The sequence below is a fragment of the Jaculus jaculus genome, chromosome 18 (assembly GCF_020740685.1).
Source record: "Jaculus jaculus isolate mJacJac1 chromosome 18, mJacJac1.mat.Y.cur, whole genome shotgun sequence".
In the NCBI taxonomy this organism is placed as follows: domain Eukaryota; kingdom Metazoa; phylum Chordata; class Mammalia; order Rodentia; family Dipodidae; genus Jaculus; species Jaculus jaculus.
In genome coordinates, this window is record NC_059119.1 from 10,761,014 (window position 1) to 10,781,398 (window position 20,385).

Below are 20,385 nucleotides of genomic sequence, written 5' to 3' on the forward strand. Positions count from 1 at the left end.
AAACATACTCCAGATGCCTGCACCCCCTTGTGCATCTGGCTAACATGCGTCCTGGGGAATCGAGCCTCAAACCGGTGTCCTTAGGCTTCACCGGCAAGCGCTTTAACGGCTGTTGGCTGGAGAGATGGTTAAGCGCTTGCTCGTGAAGCCTAAAGTCGATTCTCCAGATCCCAGGTAAGCCAGCTAGCTGCACAGGGCTGAGGCAAACACTAGGTCTTACATGCCCACTAGGTGGCGCAAGCGCCTGGCATTTGATTTCAGCGGCTGAGGCCTGGTTTGCCAATTCTCTGTTTCTCCTCTCTCTAAAATAACAAAAAGGGATGGAGAGACTCAGCAGTTAAGGCATTTGCTGGCAAAGCCTAAGGACCCAGGTTCAATTCCCCAGTACCCTCGTGATGCACAAAGTTGCGCTTGTATTTACAATTTGTTTGCAGTGGCTGAAGGCCGTTGTGCACCCATTCTCTTTGTCTCTTCTTTATCTTTATTTTTATTTGAGACAGATGGAGAGAGAAAGAAAGTGAGTGAGTGTGAGAATGAGCGAGCCAGGGCCTCTAGCCACTGTGAACAAACTACAGATGCATGTGCCACCACGTGCATCTGGTTTATGTGCGACCTGGAGAATAGATCCTGGTTCCTTAGGCTTCTCAGGCAAGCACTTTAAGTGCTAAGCCACCTCTCCAGTCCCAAATTAATTAAAAAAAGAAAAAAATAAATATATATTGGTTTTTTAGAGGTAGGGTCTCAGAGGTAGGGTCTCCAATCCTCCTACCTCTGCCTCCTGAGTGCTGGGATTAAAGGCGTGCGCCACCATGCCCGGAGTAAATAAAGTTGTTTTTTTTTAAACATGGCAAGAAATTTACTTTTATTGCTTTTATTTTATTATCTTTTGTTGCTTTTATTTATTTTTTCTTTTTTTAAGTTTTTTTTTTGAAAAATAAATTTTTAAAAAGAGAGCAGCTCTGCGAGGGGTGGGTTTTGGCAACATCCATCATTTACACCTCCCCTCCAACCTTTCTTCCTCCGACTCCCACAAACTTGCAGGGGGAAAGGGGTGTGCCGGAGGGAGGAGCTCCACAGCGCCCAGCCCGGAGCCCCGGGAATCACCTCCTCCCGCCCGGCCACGCCCAGCGCCTGACGTCACCGGCGAGACCCCGCCCCTCGCGGAAAGGGCGGGCCCGCGAAGCCCCGCCTCCAAACGGCCTTGGGGCGGGAGCTGGCGCGAAGGGGAAGGGGGCGGTCACGTGGCGCGCGCGGGCCGAGGTCACGTGACGCGGCTCCGCGGCGGAGGGAGCGTACGCTGCGAGTTCCGAGGGGCGCGGCGGCGGCGGCTGCGACAATGGTGAGTGCGCGGCGGGGGACGGGCTGCGGGAGCGGGCGGAGGAAGCCGGGCTCAGGCCTGTCGGCGTGTCCCGGAGCCGGGGTGGTGGTGGTAGAGAGAGACAGGGGCGGGCGGGAGGGAAGGAGGGCGGCCCCGGCGTCGGCGTCGGCGTCGGCAGGGCCCGAGCACCTCTGCCGGGCCGTGTCGGAGCCCCGGGCCGCCGTTCCTCCGCCGGCTGTGGGCGGCGGCTGGGTGCCGGTGCCTGCGGGACGAGCCTCGCGTCCACACGGGAATCCTTCCTTCCTTCCTTCCTTCCTCCCTCCCCCGCCCCGCCACCCCTGCTTCCTGGACTCTGCGGTCCACCTCCTCGGTGCTGTCACGAGTCTGCTCAACTCCGGGCTCCATTGAGGTCTGGTGGCCACGCTGTGGTTTCCCGGAGGACGCGGGATGTTGACACTTGTAGAATGGGGGACGGCGGCCCACGAGGGACGCGTTTCTCCAAACGCCTTCGACCACTCTGGGACGCTTTGGGGATGTCGAAATGGCCACGGGGCACCGGAGGAGGGAACTAAAGCTTTTAAACCACAGTGGATAGGCATGCATGGTGCTGTTGCACATAGTCAGATTCATATACATATATATATATATTTACGTTGATTTTATTAAATAACTCGGAATGTCATTGACCGTGGTCATTCTTAAGCTTTTTTTAATTTTAAATTTAGCAAAATATTTATGTACACTCAAGCGCGGTGGGCAAAACTGCTTGGTCTCTTGTAGTTTAAAGTCTACGAAGTAAACAAGGCAGTATAAATATTTGTGCAAATTAAAAGGGAGATTACAGTTGTCATAAGTATAGAGAAGGAATTAATTGGGTGTCCTTGCCCATCAGTGAGTTAGAGGATTGACTAATTTGAAAAGGGTACTGTGATGGTTTGATGCAGGTGTCCCCCCTAAACTTACTTCTGAATGCTACGGCCCCGGCTGATGGCAATTTGTAATTAAAGCCTCCTGGAGACAGTGTCTTGTTGGGGGTGGGCCTATGGGTATTATAGCCAGTTTCCCCTTGCCACTGTTTGACACACTCCCTTGTTACTGTTGTCCACCCTCTGTTAATTCCATCGTTTTCTTCTGCCGTCATGGAGCGTCCCCTTGAGTCTGTTAGCCAAAATAACCCTTTTTCCCCCCCACAAGTACTCTTGGCCAGGTGTTTTCTGCCAGCAGTGAGAACCTGACTGCAACTGGAACTTTTTTTATTTAAAAATATTTAAAAAAATTATTTCCTTTTTTTTTTTTTGGTTTTTGAGATAGGGTCTCACTCTAGCCCAGCCTGACTTGAATTCACTTTGTAGTCTCAGGGTGGCCTCGAACTCACAATGATCCTCCTACCTCTGCCTCCCGAGTGCTGGGATTAAAGATGTGCGCTACCACACCTGGCTTGAATCTGGGTCCTTTGGCTTTGCAGACAAGTGTCTTAATGGCTAAGCCATCTCTTCAGCCCTAAAAAATACTTTTATTGTACTTACTTGAGAGAGAGAGAGAGAGAGAGAGAGAGAGAATGACAATGGGCCTCTTGCTGCTGCCAATGTGTCTCCAATCACTGAACCATCTTTAGAGCTCCCAGCCCTCTTAAGTTTTGGCTTATATATATTTTTCTTGTTTGTTTTCGAGGTAGGGTCTTGCTCTAGCACAGGCTGACCTGGAATTCACTATGGAGTCTCAGGGCGGTCTTGAACTCATGCTGATCCTCCTAACCCTGCCTCCCGAGTGCTGGGATTAAAGGAGTGGGCCAGCATGCCAGGCTTCGCTTATGTTTGTAATTAGTACTTTTCCTAAGCTTTCTGAATTAGGTTCAAGAGCAATATATTTTTATTTCCAAGTTACTCATCAAACATAAGTGAAGTTATAAAGCTTTAAAATATTGAATGTACACAGAGTTGTTTATGTGTGTGAGGATTTGCTTTTTCATTGTGGGCTGAGTGAATAAGTTTTGAGAGCCTTCATTTACGCCTCACCTTAACCTTTTTTTTTTTTTTTTCTTTGCTTCTACAAGTCAATGAAAAATTTCTTCAGTGAGCGCTAAAACTTTTAATGTACCCACATGTAAGTTTGCTAGATGATCGATATGGTTTAAGAATTATTTGAAGGGGACTGGATTGTTGGTTTAGCAGTTAAGACACTTGCCTGCAAAGCCAAAGGATCCTGGTTTGACTCTCCAGGACCAATGTAAGCCAGATGCACAAGGGGGCACACGCATCTGGAGTTCGTTTGTAGTGGCTGGAGGCCCTGGCATGCCCATTCTCGCTCTCAAATAAATTTGTTAAAAAGAGTATTTGAAAGGTGCTGGAGAGATTGTTCAGTGTTTTAAGGTGCTTACCTGCAAAGCATAACGATCTGAGTTCGATTCTCCAGTACTCACATGAGGCCAGGTGCACAAACTGGCACTTGCATCTGGAGTCTCTTTGCAGGTGCTGGAGCCCCTGATGCGTCCATTCCCTCTTTCTCTGCTTGCAAATAAATAAAAAATTTAGAAAATTATATGAAAAGAGGTTTTTGGTTTGTTTTTAAATGGATTTATCAGATGTTAACATTAACCAATTTATTAATTGATTGTTAAGTGAGAGAGAGGGGGGCTGATAGAATGGGCCCACAAGCCACTGCAAACAAACTGCAGGAGCATGTTCTAGCTTGTGCTTCAGGTTTTTGTGGGAATGGAACTCAGATCGTTAGGCTCTGCAGGCAGGTGCATTAGCCATTAAGCCCTACCTCCAGCCCTATTGTTTGATCTTTAAATGTCAGCTTTCAAATCCCAACTGCAGCTTTGTGTTAAAAACCCTATGTGTGGGGTGGAGAGATGGCTTAGTGGTCCTGGGATTATAGGCAGAAGCCCACAAGCCCAGCCTACAAACTCAAATTTGAACCATACAATAACCAGAAAAGCAGCAGTGGGAAGCATTAGTGACAGGTTTGTGCTACTCATCCGGTGAGTGTTTCTGGTTTCTTTAAGACCGTGAGGACTGGAGCCTGTGCATGTGCTCTAACACAGAGCTACGCACACGCGCGCGCACACACACACGCGCCTGTGCATGTGCTCTAACACAGAGCTACGCGCACACACACACACACACACACACACACGAGCCTGTGCATGTGCTCTAACACAGAGCTACACACACGCGCGCGCACACACACACGCGCCTGTGCATGTGCTCTAACACAGAGCTACACACACGCGCGCGCTCACACACACACACACACACGAGCCTGTGCATGTGCTCTAACACAGAGCTACACATACACACACACACGAGCCTGTGCATGTGCTCTAACACAGAGCTACACACACGCACACACACACACGAGCCTGTGCATGTGCTCTAACACAGAGCTACACACACACACACACGCGAGCCTGTGCATGTGCTCTAACACAGAGCTACACACACGCACACACACGAGCCTGTGCATGTGCTCTAACACAGAGCTGCACACACACACACACGAGCCTGTGCATGTGCTCTAACACAGAGCTACACACACACACACACGCGAGCCTGTGCATGTGCTCTAACACAGAGCTACACACACGCACACACACGAGCCTGTGCATGTGCTCTAACACAGAGCTACACACACGCACACACACACACACACACACGAGCCTGTACATGTGCTCTAACACAGAGCTACACACACACACACACACACACACACACGCCTGTGCATGTGCTCTAACACAGAGCTACACACCTGTGCATGTGCTCTAACACAGAGCTACACACACGCACACACACACACACACACGAGCCTGTGCATGTGCTCTAACACAGAGCTACACACGCACACACACACACACACACACACACACGAGCCTGTGCATGTGCTCTAACACAGAGCTACACACACACACACATGCTCCTGTGCATGTGCTCTAACACAGAGCTACGCACACACGCGCGCCTGTGCATGTGCTCTAACACAGAGCTACACACACGCACACACACACACACACGCGCGCCTGTGCATGTGCTCTAACACAGAGCTACACACACACACACACACGAGCCTGTGCATGTGCTCTAACACAGAGCTACACACACGCACACACACACACACACGCGCGCCTGTGCATGTGCTCTAACACAGCTACACACGCACACACACACACACACACACACACACACACGAGCCTGTGCATGTGCTCTAACACAGAGCTACACACACGAGCCTGTGCATGTGCTCTAACACAGAGCTACGCACACACACACACACACACACACACACGAGCCTGTGCATGTGCTCTAACACAGAGCTACACACACACACACACACGCCTGTGCATGTGCTCTAACACAGAGCTACACACACACACACACACGAGCCTGTGCATGTGCTCTAACACAGAGCTACACACACACACACACGAGCCTGTGCATGTGCTCTAACACAGAGCTACACACACGTGCGCGCACACACACACGCGCCTGTGCATGTGCTCTAACACAGAGCTACACACACGCGCGCGCTCACACACACACACACACGAGCCTGTGCATGTGCTCTAACACAGAGCTACACACACGCACACACACACACACACGAGCCTGTGCATGTGCTCTAACACAGAGCTACACATACACACACACGCGAGCCTGTGCATGTGCTCTAACACAGAGCTACACACACGCACACACGCGAGCCTGTGCATGTGCTCTAACACAGAGCTACACACACGCACACACACGAGCCTGTGCATGTGCTCTAACACAGAGCTACACACACGCACACACACACACACACACACGAGCCTGTACATGTGCTCTAACACAGAGCTACACACACACACACACACACACACACGCCTGTGCATGTGCTCTAACACAGAGCTACACACACACACACACACCTGTGCATGTGCTCTAACACAGAGCTACACACACGCACACACACACACGAGCCTGTGCATGTGCTCTAACACAGAGCTACACACACGCACACACACACACACACGAGCCTGTGCATGTGCTCTAACACAGAGCTACGCACACGCACCCACACACACACGAGCCTGTGCATGTGCTCTAACACAGAGCTACACACACACACACACACGAGCCTGTGCATGTGCTCTAACACAGAGCTACACACACGCGCGCGCACACACACACGCGCCTGTGCATGTGCTCTAACACAGAGCTACACACACACACACGAGCCTGTGCATGTGCTCTAACACAGAGCTACACACACACACACACGCACGAGCCTGTGCATGTGCTCTAACACAGAGCCACACACACACGCACGCATCTGTGCATGTGCTCTAACACAGAGCCACACACACGCGCACGCACACACGCACGCACACACGGAGTCATTTTTAAAAATAGAGCCACAGTCTAAGTTGCCCAGGTTGCCTTCAAACATGGGATGCTCCTGCCTCAGCCTCCTCAGTGATTGGGGCACTGGGATTACATATATGCACCACCACATCTTGTAACTAGTGACCTTTCATACTACAAGCCTTAAAGTCAAAACCTGCTGAAGATGGTAAGTTTTGAAACAGCACATTTTTTTCCTAAGGGCTATAGATATGTGTAGTAGAAAAAATAATCAGTTAGCTAACAGTTACTAATTAACAACTACGTGTAAATCATTGAGCCAGCAAGGAAGGGAGGCTGCTGTAGAAATACAACCATTGGAGCCGGGCGTGGTGGGCACTCCTTTAATCCCAGCTCTGGGGAGGCAGAGGTAGAATTAACGTGAGTTGGAGGCCACCTGAGACTACATAGTGAATTCCAGGTCAGCCTGGGCTAGAGTGAAGCTTTACCCCCTACCTTACAGAACCAAACCAAAAAAAAAAAAAAAAAAAGTTTGTTGGGCTTGCCTCAAAAAGAAAAAAAAAATCCTTTGCAGAAAAGGTCGCCTGTTTAATTTTATCTGTCAAGCAATTAGTTTCCAAATCTTATTTTTCCTTAAAGTAGCTTTGGGAGTTGTCAGATTGGGGGAGGAAATTTTTGCCTTCTATTTGTAATGCAGTGAGCTAATGTGAATGTTACAGGAAGGAGCGCTTTTGTTACTGCCTTCATTGCTAGTTGGCATTGTCTCTCTTAGTGTGTGTGACTTTCTGTCCCCATCTAAAATACACAGCCATTTGACTACATTGTCTTTCATGCTTTCAAAGGTTGTTTCTTCTTCTTCTTCTTTTTTTTTTTTTTTTTGCTACTTAGGAAGTTGAGATAGGAGAGTTTGAGGCCATCCTGGGCTACAGAGTGAGTTGCAGGTCAGCCTGGGTTAGAGTGGAACCCTGTCTCAAAAAAAGTGGGGTGGTGAGTGGGTTGTAATGTTGCCAAGAAAGATGAAAATATCATGTTAAAAGTACTCATCCAGGGGCTGGAGGGATGGTTTAGCGGTTAAGGCGTTTACCTGCAAAGCCAAAGGACCCAGGTTTGATTCCCCAGGACCCACATTAACCAGATGTACAAGGGGCTTACGCATCTGGAGTTCATTCACAGTGGTTGGAGGCCCTGGTGCGCCCATTCTCTCTCTGTCTGCAAATAAATAAATAAATAATAAAATATTTAAAAGTTAAAAAAGTACTCGTCTGGAAAAAAATTTTTTTTTATTAACTTAAATTGTCCCTTTTGCTAATATAGGATTAATGAAAACAAGAAAGCAAGCCCAACATTGAGAAAACATCTCATCTGGTCATGGTATCACCTGTGGCCTATATAGCTTTAGGCAGTTTATTAGTTTGTGTGAGAGCAGAGAGAAGAGCAAGTTGCACTCCTAGACTTGGCTACTGCTTCTGTGATAATTTACAGGGACAAGGACTGTCTTATCAACAGATTTCAGTCAGTGTGCTTCCTTCCTTCCTTTTTTTTTTTTTTTTCTGAAGTGTTTCCTTTCTCTCTCTTTCTCCTTCCCTCCCTCCCTCCCTCCCTCCCTCCCTCCCTCTCTCCCTTCCTTCCTTCCTTCCTTCCTTCTTTCTTTCTGAGGTAGGGTTTCACATTAGCCCAGGCTGACCTGGAACTCACTATCTCACTATGTAGTCTCAGGATGGCCTGAGCTCATAGCGATCCTCCTACCTCTGCCTCCAAGTGCTGGGATTAAAGGCGTGCCGGCCACTTATTTTCTGTAATTAGAATGGTATGTATAGTGAAAATGCAACATTCAGCAGGTACTTGAGGTCTTCTCATAAGTGCCACACACTGCTTTTAGTGTGTCTTCAGCAATGATCAAAGGATAAATGACAAATGTCTGTTTTCATCAAGTGTGAGGTTAAGTGGAAAAATCAGGCATTAGAGTCTGCCAGGGTGACCTAAGTTTGGAGAATCCAGTTTGTGCTTGGGGGTCATGAAAAGCCCTAATGGAAGTGAGTCAGTCTGAAACCCAAAGGTTGAGTCATGTAGCTGAAGGTACTTTGCTGGTCTCTAGGACAACACGAAGGCTGGCAAATTTGATAAACTGTTTCATAGAGAGCTCCCATCATTCGGTGCTGTTGTCTCTGCAGAGCTGCATAGACGCTGCTAAATGTAAGCCCTATTAGGGACACACAGACATTATATATGTATATGCATATGTTTATAAGTTCGAGGCCACCCCGAGACTCTATAGTGAATTCCAGGTCAGCCTGGGCTAGAGTGACACCCTACCTCGAAAAACCAAAAAACAAAACAAACAAAAAATCACTATGTAGTCTCAGGGTGTCCTTGAATTTATGGTGATCCTCCTAAGCGCTGTGGTGTGTGCCACCACGCCCAGCTGTCTGTACTTTTTGTTTTGTTTGTTTATCTAGGTAGAGTCTCGCTCTAGCTCAAATTAATCTGGAATTCACTCTGTATTCTCAGGGTGGCCTCCAACTCTCAGCAATCCTCCTACCTCTGCCTCCCAAGTGCTGGGATTAAAGCTGTGAGCCACCACATCCAGCTCTGTCTGTACATTTAAAAAAAAATTTAAAAAGTTGCTATTGATTAGAGACAGAGGGAGAAAAAGAGATTGGGTGTGCCAGGGTCTCCAGCCACTGCAAACAAACTCCAGATGCATGTGCCACCTTGTGTGTCTGAAGTTGAACTTGGGTCCTTAGGCTTTGCAGGCAATTGCTGTCTCTCTAGCCCATGTAAATTTTCTTTTTTTGGGTTTTTTTTTTTTTTTCCAAGGCAGGATTTCATTCTAGCCCAGGCTGACCTGGAATTCACTATGTAGTCTCAGGATGGTTTCAAACTCATGGTGATGCTCCTACCTCTGGCTCCTAAGTACTGGGATTAATGGCCTGTACCACCACAGCCGGGTTCCATGTGAAATTTTTATTTTTATTTTTTTGGTTTTTTGAGGTAGGGTTTCACCCTAGCCCAGGCTGACCTGGAATTCACTATGGAGTCTCAGGGTGGCCTGGAACTCACAATGATCTTCCTACCTCTGCCTCCCGAGTGCTGGGATTAAAGGCATGTGCCACCATGCCCGGCCTCCATGTAAAATTTTTGAAAAGATTAGAACACTGTCATCATTGACAATACGATCTGTTGTTGCATCTAACGTCAAAATCATTAGTGGTGTCTGCTCATTGCTGGTCAATACATTGCCAGTTCATGTATTTTGCTGTTGATAAGCAATTGGTCATTGTGTTTCTGTCATAGTCAGGATTTACAGAACAAGGCTATACATTTTCTTTGGCAAGTTTACAGAGATTTTTGTTTGTTTTTTCTTTTTAGTTTTTCAGAGTAAGTTCGCTCTAACCCAGGCTGACCTGGAATTCACTATGTATTCTCAGAGTGGCCTCGAACTCGTGGCGATCCTCCTACCTCTGCCTCATGAGTGCTGGGATTAAAGATGTGCGCCACCACACCTGGCTAGTTTGCTTTTTCTGAACAGGTTCACACTCTAGCCCAGGCTGACCTGGAACTCGCTCTGTAGTCCCAGATTGGCCTTGAATTTATGGTGATCCTCCTATGCCGCTTGAGTGCCACCTCCCCTGGCTGGTTTCATTCTAGCCCAGGCTGACCTGAAATTCACTGTGTAATATGCGACACCACACCCAGCTTCAAAGGGTTTATCTATTGTAATGTTCTATTTAGACCTAACGTAGCAATCAATTTTACAGTGAGTAGTACATTATTTTAATAAAAGGTTAAGTAATACATTGTAATAAATAATAAATTACTTGGCTTGAAAGAATAATCTGTATTGTACAAATACTTCTAAGATGGAAGAATCTCATAGAGGCCTAATGAAAGATAATTTCCAAAGCCTAGCATGGTGACACACACCTTTAATTCCAGCACTTGGGAAGCAGAGGTAGGAGGATTGCCACGAGTTTGTGGCCACTGATATTACATAGTGAATTCTAGGTCAGCCTGAGCTAGAGTGAGACCCTACCTCGAAAAACCAAAAAAAAAGATAATTTTCAGGCGGGATAGATGATTTGGTGGCCAAGGCACTTGCCTGCTGAGCCTAAAGACCCAGGTTTGATTCCCCAGTACTTATGTGAAGCCAGGTGCACAAAGGTGGCTCACGCATCTGGAGCTTGTTTGCAGCGGTGGAGGTCCTGCCGTGCCCAATCTGTCTGTCTCTCTCTGCCTGTTAACAAAAGTTAAAAAAAAAATTAACAAACAAACCAGAGGCCACGGTGAGCTACTGTAATCTCAGTCCGCCGACTTCAAGCTGGAAGTCAGAGGCAGGAGAGGTTCCCTGAAAGCTTGGGAGCGCACAGCAGCAACAGGAGCGAAGGCTTGGGGGAGTCAACCACAGGGCTGGGGGAGGGACAAAATAGGTACATTTTGTAATCAAAGAATTTACTGAAATTACAGCATTGCTTAAGGGTTTCTTGGCAGTAAAATATAAGGTCTGGAAGTGAGATTGCTCAGCTGTGTAAAAATGAGGGTATGAGGCCCAGGCTGACCTGGAATTCACTATGTAGTTTCAGACTGGCCTCCAACTCACAGCCATTCTCCTACCTCTGTCTCCCCAGTGGTGGGACTAAAGGCCATGAGTCACCACACCTGAGCTCTTCCCCCTCCCTCTCCACCCCAGGTAGGATCTCATTCTAGCTCAAGCTGACCTGGAATTCACTATCTAGTCTCAGGGTGGCCTCAAACTCATGGTGATCCCTCTACCGAGTGCTGGGATTAAAGGTGTGTGTCATCATGCCAGCCCAGTTCAGGTTTTTTTTTTTTTTGCTTTTCAAAATAGGGTCTCCCACTGGTCCAAGCTGACCTGGAAATCACTATGTAGTCTCAGGGTGGCCTCAAATTCTTGGCAGTCCTCCTACCTCTGCCTCCTGAGTGTTGGGTTTAAAGGTGTGCGTCACCACACTCAGCTCCCAGTTCAGTTTTAATGTAGAATTTGATAGGTATTTTGATTTCATTGTAAACTCACAGATTGTAGTTTGTTGGACTTTAGTTAGGACAAAGGTAATTAAGGTTTGAATTACAAAATGCAGTCACTGGCTAAACATGATAATTGTATTTGAAAATATTAAAAAATATTTTGATTTTTAAAATTTATTTACAGAGACAGGGAGAGAGTGAGAAAATGGGCGCACCAGGGCCTCTACCCACTGCAAACAAACTCTACACACTTTTGCGCCCCCTTGTGCATCTGGCTAATGTGGGTCCTGGGGAATTGAACCTGGGTCCTTTGGCTTTGCAGGCAAGTGCCTTAACTGCTAAACCATCACTCCAACCCTAAATTTTTATTTTTATCTTTGTTTTAAATTTATTTATTTTGAAGAAAGAGGCAGATAGAGAGGGTATGCTAGGGCCTCCTACCACTGCAAACGAACTCCAGACTCATGTGCCAGCCACCTTGTGCATCTGGTTTACATGGGTAATGGGAAATCGAACCTGGGTCCTTAAAGCTTTACAGTCAAGTGCCTTAACCTCTTAGCCATCTCTCCAGCCCTAATTATGAGTGTTTTTATTTTAGAGTTTCCTTGGAGGCTTTTTCGGTCCCATTTGTGAGATCGATGTTGTCCTTAATGATGGGGAGACCAGGAAAATGGCCGAAATGAAAACTGAAGATGGCAAAATAGAAAAACATTTCCTCTTCTATGATGGAGAGTCTGTTTCAGGAAAGGTAAGTCTAAAAATGTCTGTGCCGTGCCTAAATTTGAATAGTTTTATTAAGGATGTTCCCCCTCCCCCCGCCCCCCAGAGGGCAACTAAAATTCTTGCTTGATTTGAACTTTTACAGAGTCTTATGCTGGGCTGGAGAGATGGCTTAGCAGTTAAGGCATTTGCCTGCAAAGCCAAAGGACCCAGGTTTGATTCCTCAGGACCCATGTAAGCCAGATGCACAAAGTGGCGCATGTGTCTGGAGTTCGTTTGCAGTGGCCCTGGAACACCCTTTCTCTCCCCCGCCACTTGAAAATAAAATATTTTTAAAAAGTGAGCTGGGGGCTGGAGAGATGGCTTAGCGGTTAAGCGCTTGCCTGTGAAGCCTAAGGACCCTGGTTCGAGGCTCGGTTCCCCAGGTCCCACATTAGCCAGATGCACAAGGGGGCGCACGCGTCTGGAGTTCGTTTGCAGAGGCTGGAAGCCCTGGCGCGCCCATTCTCTCTCTCTCTCCCTCTATCTGCCTTTCTCTCTGTGTCTGTCGCTCTCAAATAAAAATAAAAAAATAAAAATAAAAAAAAAAAAGAAATGCTGGGCTGGAGAGATGGCTTAGCGGTTAAGCGCTTGCCTGTGAAGCCTAAGGACCCCGGTTCGAGGCTCCATTCCCCAGGACCCATGTTAGCCAGATGCACAAGGGGGCGCATGCGTCTGGAGTTCGTTCGCAGGGGCTGGGGGCCCTGGCGCGCCCATTCTCTTTTTCTCTCTCTCTGCCTGTTTCTCTCTGTCTGTCGCTCTCAAATAAATAAATTTTAAAAAAATGCCAAGAAACTCCTCTCTTTAGTTACCAGAGGCCTGAGGAGAGGAGGAGTCTTTAAAACAAAGTGAGGCTAGCCAGGCACAGTGGCGCACATCTTTAATCCCAGCGCTCAGGAGGCAGAGGTAGGAGTATTGCTGTGAGTTCGAGGATACACTGAGAATACATAGTGAATTCCAGGTCAGTCTGAGCTAGAGTAAGACCTTGCCTTGAAAAACCAAAAACCAAATAAACAAAAATAAAGTGAGGCTAAAAAGACATCTCAGCTGTAATGTGTGAACTTGGCTCCTGGACATAAGGAAAAGTGCTGGTAAAGTACATTATTGGGATAACTAATAGAATGTGAATATGATTTTTTTTATTTTTTATTTTTAAGCTTTTATTTATTGGGAGAGAGAATGGGCACACCAGGGCTTCTAGCCACTGCAAACGAACTCCAGATCCGTGTGCCACTTTGTACATCTGGCTTACGTGGGTCCTGGGGAATCAAACCGAGGTCCTTTGGCTTTGCAGGCAAGTGTCTTAACTGCTAAGCCATCTCTCCAGCCCATGAATGAGACCTTAATTCTTTTGCTTTTCATAATTATGCCCATTTTCTAGGAATATACATAGTAAGTTTTAGAGGCAATGGAACATGATCCAACTTACTCTTTTTAAATATTTTATTTGAGGGAGATTGAGAGAAAGAGGTAGTAGAGAGAAAGTAGGCATGCCAGAGCTTCTAGCCACTGCAACATTTCAAATGAAGTCAGTGTATGTGCCACATGGTGCATCTGGCTTTTTGTGGGTACTGGGGAATTGAACCTGGGTCCTTACTTAGGCTTTGCAGGCAAGAGCCTTAACTGCTGAGTCATCTCTCCAGCTCCCAACTTAATCTTGTGTTCTTGATTATGAAAAGAAATGTTAAAGTAGCTGTTATGAAATTAACCTAATTGTCCATTAGTAGATGAATAAATAAGGAAAATAGGACTATATTATATATATATATAATATATATATAATATATATATAATATATATATATATATATATAAATAAATAAAAAACAGTTACCCACTGAACTTCATCCCTACCTAGCCCATTGCTTTGTATAATGCGGTATGGCTATTTGGATTGTTTATTGTATATTTATGCTTTGACATCTAGTAACTTCTCATGTTAGAATAGATTTGCATAGGATACAAACTGAACATAAAAGAAATAAGTGGATGAAAGAGGACAAAAAAAGAAAGCTTGAAAGTAAATAAGATTACTAATGATCATTTGTTCCACAAGCAAGTGGTATTAAGAATTTTTTGTGGTTTCAAAATCTATAAAGGACATCATACTTGCATACAGTTTTCCCATGCTTCCTTCATGTAACATGCCATGCACATCTTCCACTCATTAAGAATTCTTCAATACTGTTTTTTCAGTGTTTAATAATCCACCAGGTGATATAACAGTTCTTTCACTTCTTTTTCTATGATATGAATTTGGAAAACAATTAACTACATAACACTGGTTATAAGGTATGGGCATACAAGAGTGAATATTTCATTACAGTTTACAAACAGAAGTAATCAGACTTTTGTTGCTCTTGGTCCTACTAATTGTCTTTTGTTCTTGGTTGGTTGATTGAGTTTTTGAAACACAGGGTCTCATTTAGCCAAGGCTGGCCTTGAACACCTGATCTTCATGCCTCTACTTCCTGAGTGCTGGGATTTCAGGAGTGCCCCACTATGCCTTGCTCCTAAATTGTTTTTTTTTTTTTTCCTTCTTGGTTTTTCAAGCTAAGGTCTCACTCTAGCCCAGGCTAACCTGGAATTCACTATGGAGTCTCAGGGTGGCCTCGAACACACAGCAATCCTCCTACCTCTGCCTCCTGAGTGCTGGGATTAAAGGTGTGCACCACCATGCTGGGCAAATTGGCTTTTAAGAAGTGTTAATGTAAAGCTTTTCAAAGTCATGTTGCCAGTACTTGTTACGAGAAGGAAACCTGGAGGCTGCAGTTCAGTGTTGCAGTGTGTGCTTTGCAGGGCCCGGGGTTCACTCTGCACTAACAAAAGAAAAGGAAACACTGGATGTTATTTTTGTATGGAAAAGGATAATTTGTTAGGTTTTTTTTTTTCTTGTTTTTTTTCAAGGTGGATCTCACTCTAGCTTAGGCTGACCTGGAATTCACTATGTAGTCTCAGGGTGGCCTTGAACTCACAGCGATCCTCCTATTTCTGCCTCTGAAGTGCTGGAATTAAAAGTGTATGCTACCATGCTTGGCGCTTAGTTTGGATTTTTTTTTTTATTAACTTCCATGATTGTAAATCCCATGGTAATGCCCTCCTTCCTTCCACTTTCCCCTTTGAAACTCCATTTTCCATCATCTCCCCTCCTCCTCTCAATGTCTCTTTTATTATGATGTCGTCATCTTTTCCTCCTATTATAATGGTCTAGTGTACGTAGTGTCAGGCACTGTGAGGTCATGGATATCCAGGTCATTTTGTGTCTGGTGGAGCACGTTGTAACGAGTCCTACCCTTCCTTTGGCTCTTGCGCCACCTCTTCCGCAATGGACCCTGAGCCTTGGAAGGTGTGATGGAGATATTGCAGTGCTGAGCACTCCTGTCACTTCTTTCTAGCACCTTGATGCCTTCTGAGTCATCCCAAGGTCACTGCCATCTGAAAAGAAAAGTGAGAGTAGCATTAATGTATGAGTATGAACATTAAGAGAAGTGCTTACTGGGCAGTTTGTTGAGCGTAGTATATACATTTAGGCAGACAGCTGCAGACATTACACCCCTAGGGCTCATGACTACCCCTGTTGTAGGTTTTTAGTATCAGGGGTGTATTCCCTCCCATGGAGCAGGCTTGCAGTCCAATTAGAGGGCAGTTGGTTACTACCATGACAGACATACCACTTTTGTACCCGTTGGCTCATTTGTCCTGGCTGGCAAAATACAAGGCTTGTAGTGTCCACTGTTGAGTATCTTCACTGGTGATTTCTCTCTTGAGAAATTTCTCCATTGAACTGCATGCAGAATGGCTTCTTCTAGCTTTCTGTTAGCTGGTCTACGTTGAGGAGGTTATCAGCTCAGTTCCAGTAGGGTTTCTCAGTGGCCTTGCAGCCCAAGTATGTGGAGTCTTCAGCACTAGGGTTTTAACCATCTATTCCTGGTGGGAAACCAAGGGCCTCAGCAATGGCCTGTAATGTTTGGGGGCATCAGGGACCTCCCTGGCCAACAACTCACTAGAAGGTATCCCATTCCTGGCACTGAACATTTTTTAGTAACAATCTATGGCTCCTGAGTGCTCCATTGTCCAAAAAAGTAGATTTCCATATGATTTATTTATATCCTTCTTAGATTTTTTTTTTTTTTTTTTTTTTTTGGTTTTTCAAAGTAGGGTCTCACTCTGGTCCAAGCTGACCTGGAATTAATTCTGTCATCTCAGGGTGGCCTTGAACTCATGGCGATCCTCCTACCTCTGCCTCCCGAGTGCTGGGATTAAAGGCATGCGCCACCACGCCCGGCCCTTCTTAGATTTTGATTAGTCCTCCCTTAACCTTTCGTTCAGTCTCTTTCCCTAGCCTCTTAGTTTGGATTTTTGAGGCAGGGCCTCGCAGTAACGCTCAGGCTGGCCTGAATCTCACTATGTATTCTTTGTTGGTTTCTACTTGCTGATTTCTGACTTGCAATTCTCCAGTTAATAGCCTCAAGTGAGCCACCATCCCGGTTTAATAAATGTTTTTTTTTTGTTGTTGTTACCAGTTATAGCAGTTAATTTTTGTTTATAAAAAGGCTAAAAATGAGGACTGGAGTGCTTAAGTGTAAGGCGCTTGCCTACAAAGCCTAACAACCTGCATCTGATTCCCCAGTACCCACATAAAGCCAGATAGATGCACAAGGGTGTTATATGTGTCTGGTGTCATTGGCAGTGGCAAAAGGCCCTGGCACACCCATTTTCTATCTGCCTCCCCTCAGATAAATAAATTAAATAAAAACAAAAAAAAAATGCCCTGAAAATTAGGTGGGTGTGGTATCCTATGCCTTTAATCCAAGCACTCAGCAGGCCAAGGTAGGAGGATCACTGTGAGTTCCAGGTCAGCCTGGGCTAGAGTGAGACCCTACTTTGAAAAACAAAGCTGAAAATTATCTTGTGGGACATTTTTTAGAGTTAGTGATAACTTCACATTACACTATTATTCGTCCTAAAGTTGTTTCCTCCTTTGTCATAAAACACACGTGCATAGTTGCTTTTCTATCTTTGAGGCTTTTTATACCTGCCAGCTATGATGAGGGATTCCTTTCTAATAAAGCAGATGCGTGACATGTATGTGAAAGTAGCAGGTGATTGTATGTGAATCACACCTTCTCTGGTGTTAAAAAGTCATCCTGATGTCGGTGCGGGGTGGCATTTCATCCTTTATAAATGAGTACCTGAAATACTTATAGATTGCACTCATCTGGAAGGAATCTGGTAGGCCCACTCCAAGGACTGTTAACATCTTATAATTTCATGTTTTGGCAGGTAAACCTAGCCTTTAAGCAACCTGGAAAGAGGCTAGAGCATCAAGGAATTAGAATTGAATTTGTAGGTCAAATTGGTGAGTTTTAAAATAGTATTACTTTTTTTCCTTTGATAACTGAAGAGGGTTGGATTTGGCAGTTAACTAACTGAATTGGACCTCAGTTTTATGGAAGGAAGGAATTGGTTTTATGTAATAAAAGAGAAGACCTAATATATTTAAATTATGTATTTAAATGTATTAAATGAATTTGACTCATTCTGTGTATTTAGATTGTCAGTAAAAATGAAAGGAGTTAAGTAAATTACCAGCCTTGAAAAGTAGTGTAGTTGACTCTGTCTGCTGACGTTTTCACCAGCCTTACTCATAATCACCAGCCTCACCTCCATCTTCCATTTTCTAATTAGCCATGCCATTCACCCTCCTGAGCTAGTGTGTGCCTGTAACCAGACTCATTGGAACAGAAAAGTCCATGAAAAGAAAAGGAATGATGTGTTTTGACTTAGATCAAACTGTGTACATTTCCATACATGTATTTTAGAGATATTCTTTTTGTTGTTGTTGTTTATTTTGTATTTATTTGAGAGTGACAGAGAAAGAGGCAGAGAGAGAGAGAGAGAGAATTGGTGCATCAGGGCCTCCAGCCACTAAAAACGAACTCCAGATGCATGTGCCACCTTGTGCATCTGTCTTGCCTGGGTCCTGGGGAATTGAGCCTCGTACTGGGGTCCTTAGACTTCACAGGCAAGCGCTTAACCGCTAAGCCATCTCTACAGCCCAGAGATATTCTTGCTTTAGTGCAGAGTTAAATTGTATATAAATGTTTAGAAGATTGAGAAAAGAAAGTAAGTCTTAATTCTCTCTCCATAGCTGGGTTAACATCTAGCCAAATTTTACCTTACATTTTGAAAGTATCAAAATGAGCCTGGTTTGGTGGCGCATGCCTTTAATCCCAGTACTCGGGAGGCAGAGGTAGGAGGATTGACATGAGTTCCAGGCCACCCTGAGACTACATAGTGAATTCCAGGTCAGTCTGAGCTAGAGTGAGACCCTATCTCCAAAACCCAAAACAAGTAAATAAATAAATAAATAAATGAAAGTATTAAGTTGGGATGGTGATTATTGAAATATGTATTCTGGGTGAGATTGAACTCATGTGGCAAGTTACAGTAATTAACTGATGGTTGGTTTTATTTTGTGCATTAGAGCTTAATTAAGGTAATATATTTGTCAAAGCAACAAAACAGAATAGTGTTTTAAAGGGAAGAAGTTTAGATTATTGTGGGACTGTGTTGAACAGCTTCATATTGGGAGAGAACTAACTTCATCAAGGGAATGAACTCATGGCTAGTAGAAATTTTCATTGTCCTGTGCGTTGTTGGATTTATGCCTAAGTGGAACATCGTGAAAATAATAAAATTCTGATCTTAGCTCTACTTGATTAAAATAGAAACAAGTATAATTCTATTGGTAAAATAGTTTGAGAGAAGTTTGGGTTCTATTGAAATGGATATTAAACATAATTAATGTTTTTGCTGTTTTAAATTTCTTAGAACTTTTCAATGACAAGAGTAATACTCACGAATTTGTAAACCTAGTGAAAGAACTAGCCTTACCTGGAGAGCTGACTCAGAGCCGAAGTTATGATTTTGAATTTATGCAAGTTGAAAAGCCATATGAATCATACATCGGGGCCAATGTCCGCTTGAGGTACGAATGTGTGTTAGAACCTGTGAGCAGAGTCATAACCAGAAAGAAATGGCTACTGCTGTAGCTATTGGAGCTTGTAGTTATAATTCTGGACTGGAAGACTTTAAGATTTCAAATACTCTGCTATATATTTTGTTTCATCTGGCTAATACGTATGTGAAGTAATAAGGTCTAATACCACTCATTTCCCTTCCATGAATTCTTACTTATTCATTTGTTGTGTAACTAACTTACTCTCTAGATCCATTTATATTGTATAGAATCTCTTACTATGTGTTAAGAAGTAATGCTAAAGCTAGGCTGTGGTGGCTTATGCCTACAATCCCAGCCCTTGAGAGGCTGAGTGGATTCCAGGTCAGCCTGGGTTGGAGTGAGATCCTACCTCAAAAACAAAACAAAACAAACAACAACAAAAGAAAAACTAAATGATACTGACTCAAGGAGGTTGACTTGTCCAAAATTGAAACATCTACATTTTAAAAATTTCCAGTCTTGAGTTCCTTTCTCCTCACTAAGCCATTGTGCATGAGACTAGGGTAATTAAATATTTGAATCTGGATGTATCCATTCTGAGTTCCAGATTTTTCTGTTTAACTTGATATTGTCCATTTGGGCCTAGGTTTGACAAGTGCCAAACACCAGAATTGTGACTAGTGAAGGATTTGAAAAGAAAAAGTGACATAGTCCAGCTATCCTGATGACAGCCCTCCAAACTCATCTGGAAAGTATGTCTTCAGAGCTGTTTTTTGAGGCACAGATTCACTCTAATCTAGGCTGGTCTGCTACTTACTCTGTAGCCCAGGCTAGCTTTGAACTCACCATGATCCTCTTGCCTCAGCCTCCTGATGCTGGGATTTTAGATGTATGCCACCATACCAGGCTTGAAAGGTGTTTTTCTTAAAAGTGTGCGTGTGTGCGTGTATTTTTTTTTTTTTTTTGAGGTAGGGTCTTGCTCTAGTCAAAGGTGACCTGGAATTCACTATGGAGTCTCAG

General features: G+C 44.7%; 1 protein-coding gene across 2 annotated transcripts in view; it reads left to right on the forward strand.

The window, feature by feature from the left end:
- Positions 1-1,265: 1,265 nt before the first annotated feature.
- The window catches only part of Vps26a (VPS26, retromer complex component A), a 34,616-nt gene continuing 15,496 nt past the window's right edge, over positions 1,266-20,385 (forward strand). The window contains exons 1-4 of one of the 2 annotated variants that reach the window (XM_045137717.1): positions 1,266-1,339; positions 12,242-12,391; positions 17,685-17,760; positions 19,236-19,392. In XM_045137717.1, coding sequence (XP_044993652.1) covers positions 1,337-1,339; positions 12,242-12,391; positions 17,685-17,760; positions 19,236-19,392 — 386 coding nt within the window. In that variant the 5' untranslated portion in view covers positions 1,266-1,336. Of the gene's footprint in view, positions 1,340-12,241; positions 12,392-17,684; positions 17,761-19,235; positions 19,393-20,385 lie in introns of those variants that run through there. The other variant, XM_045137718.1, reaches the window with a different exon arrangement.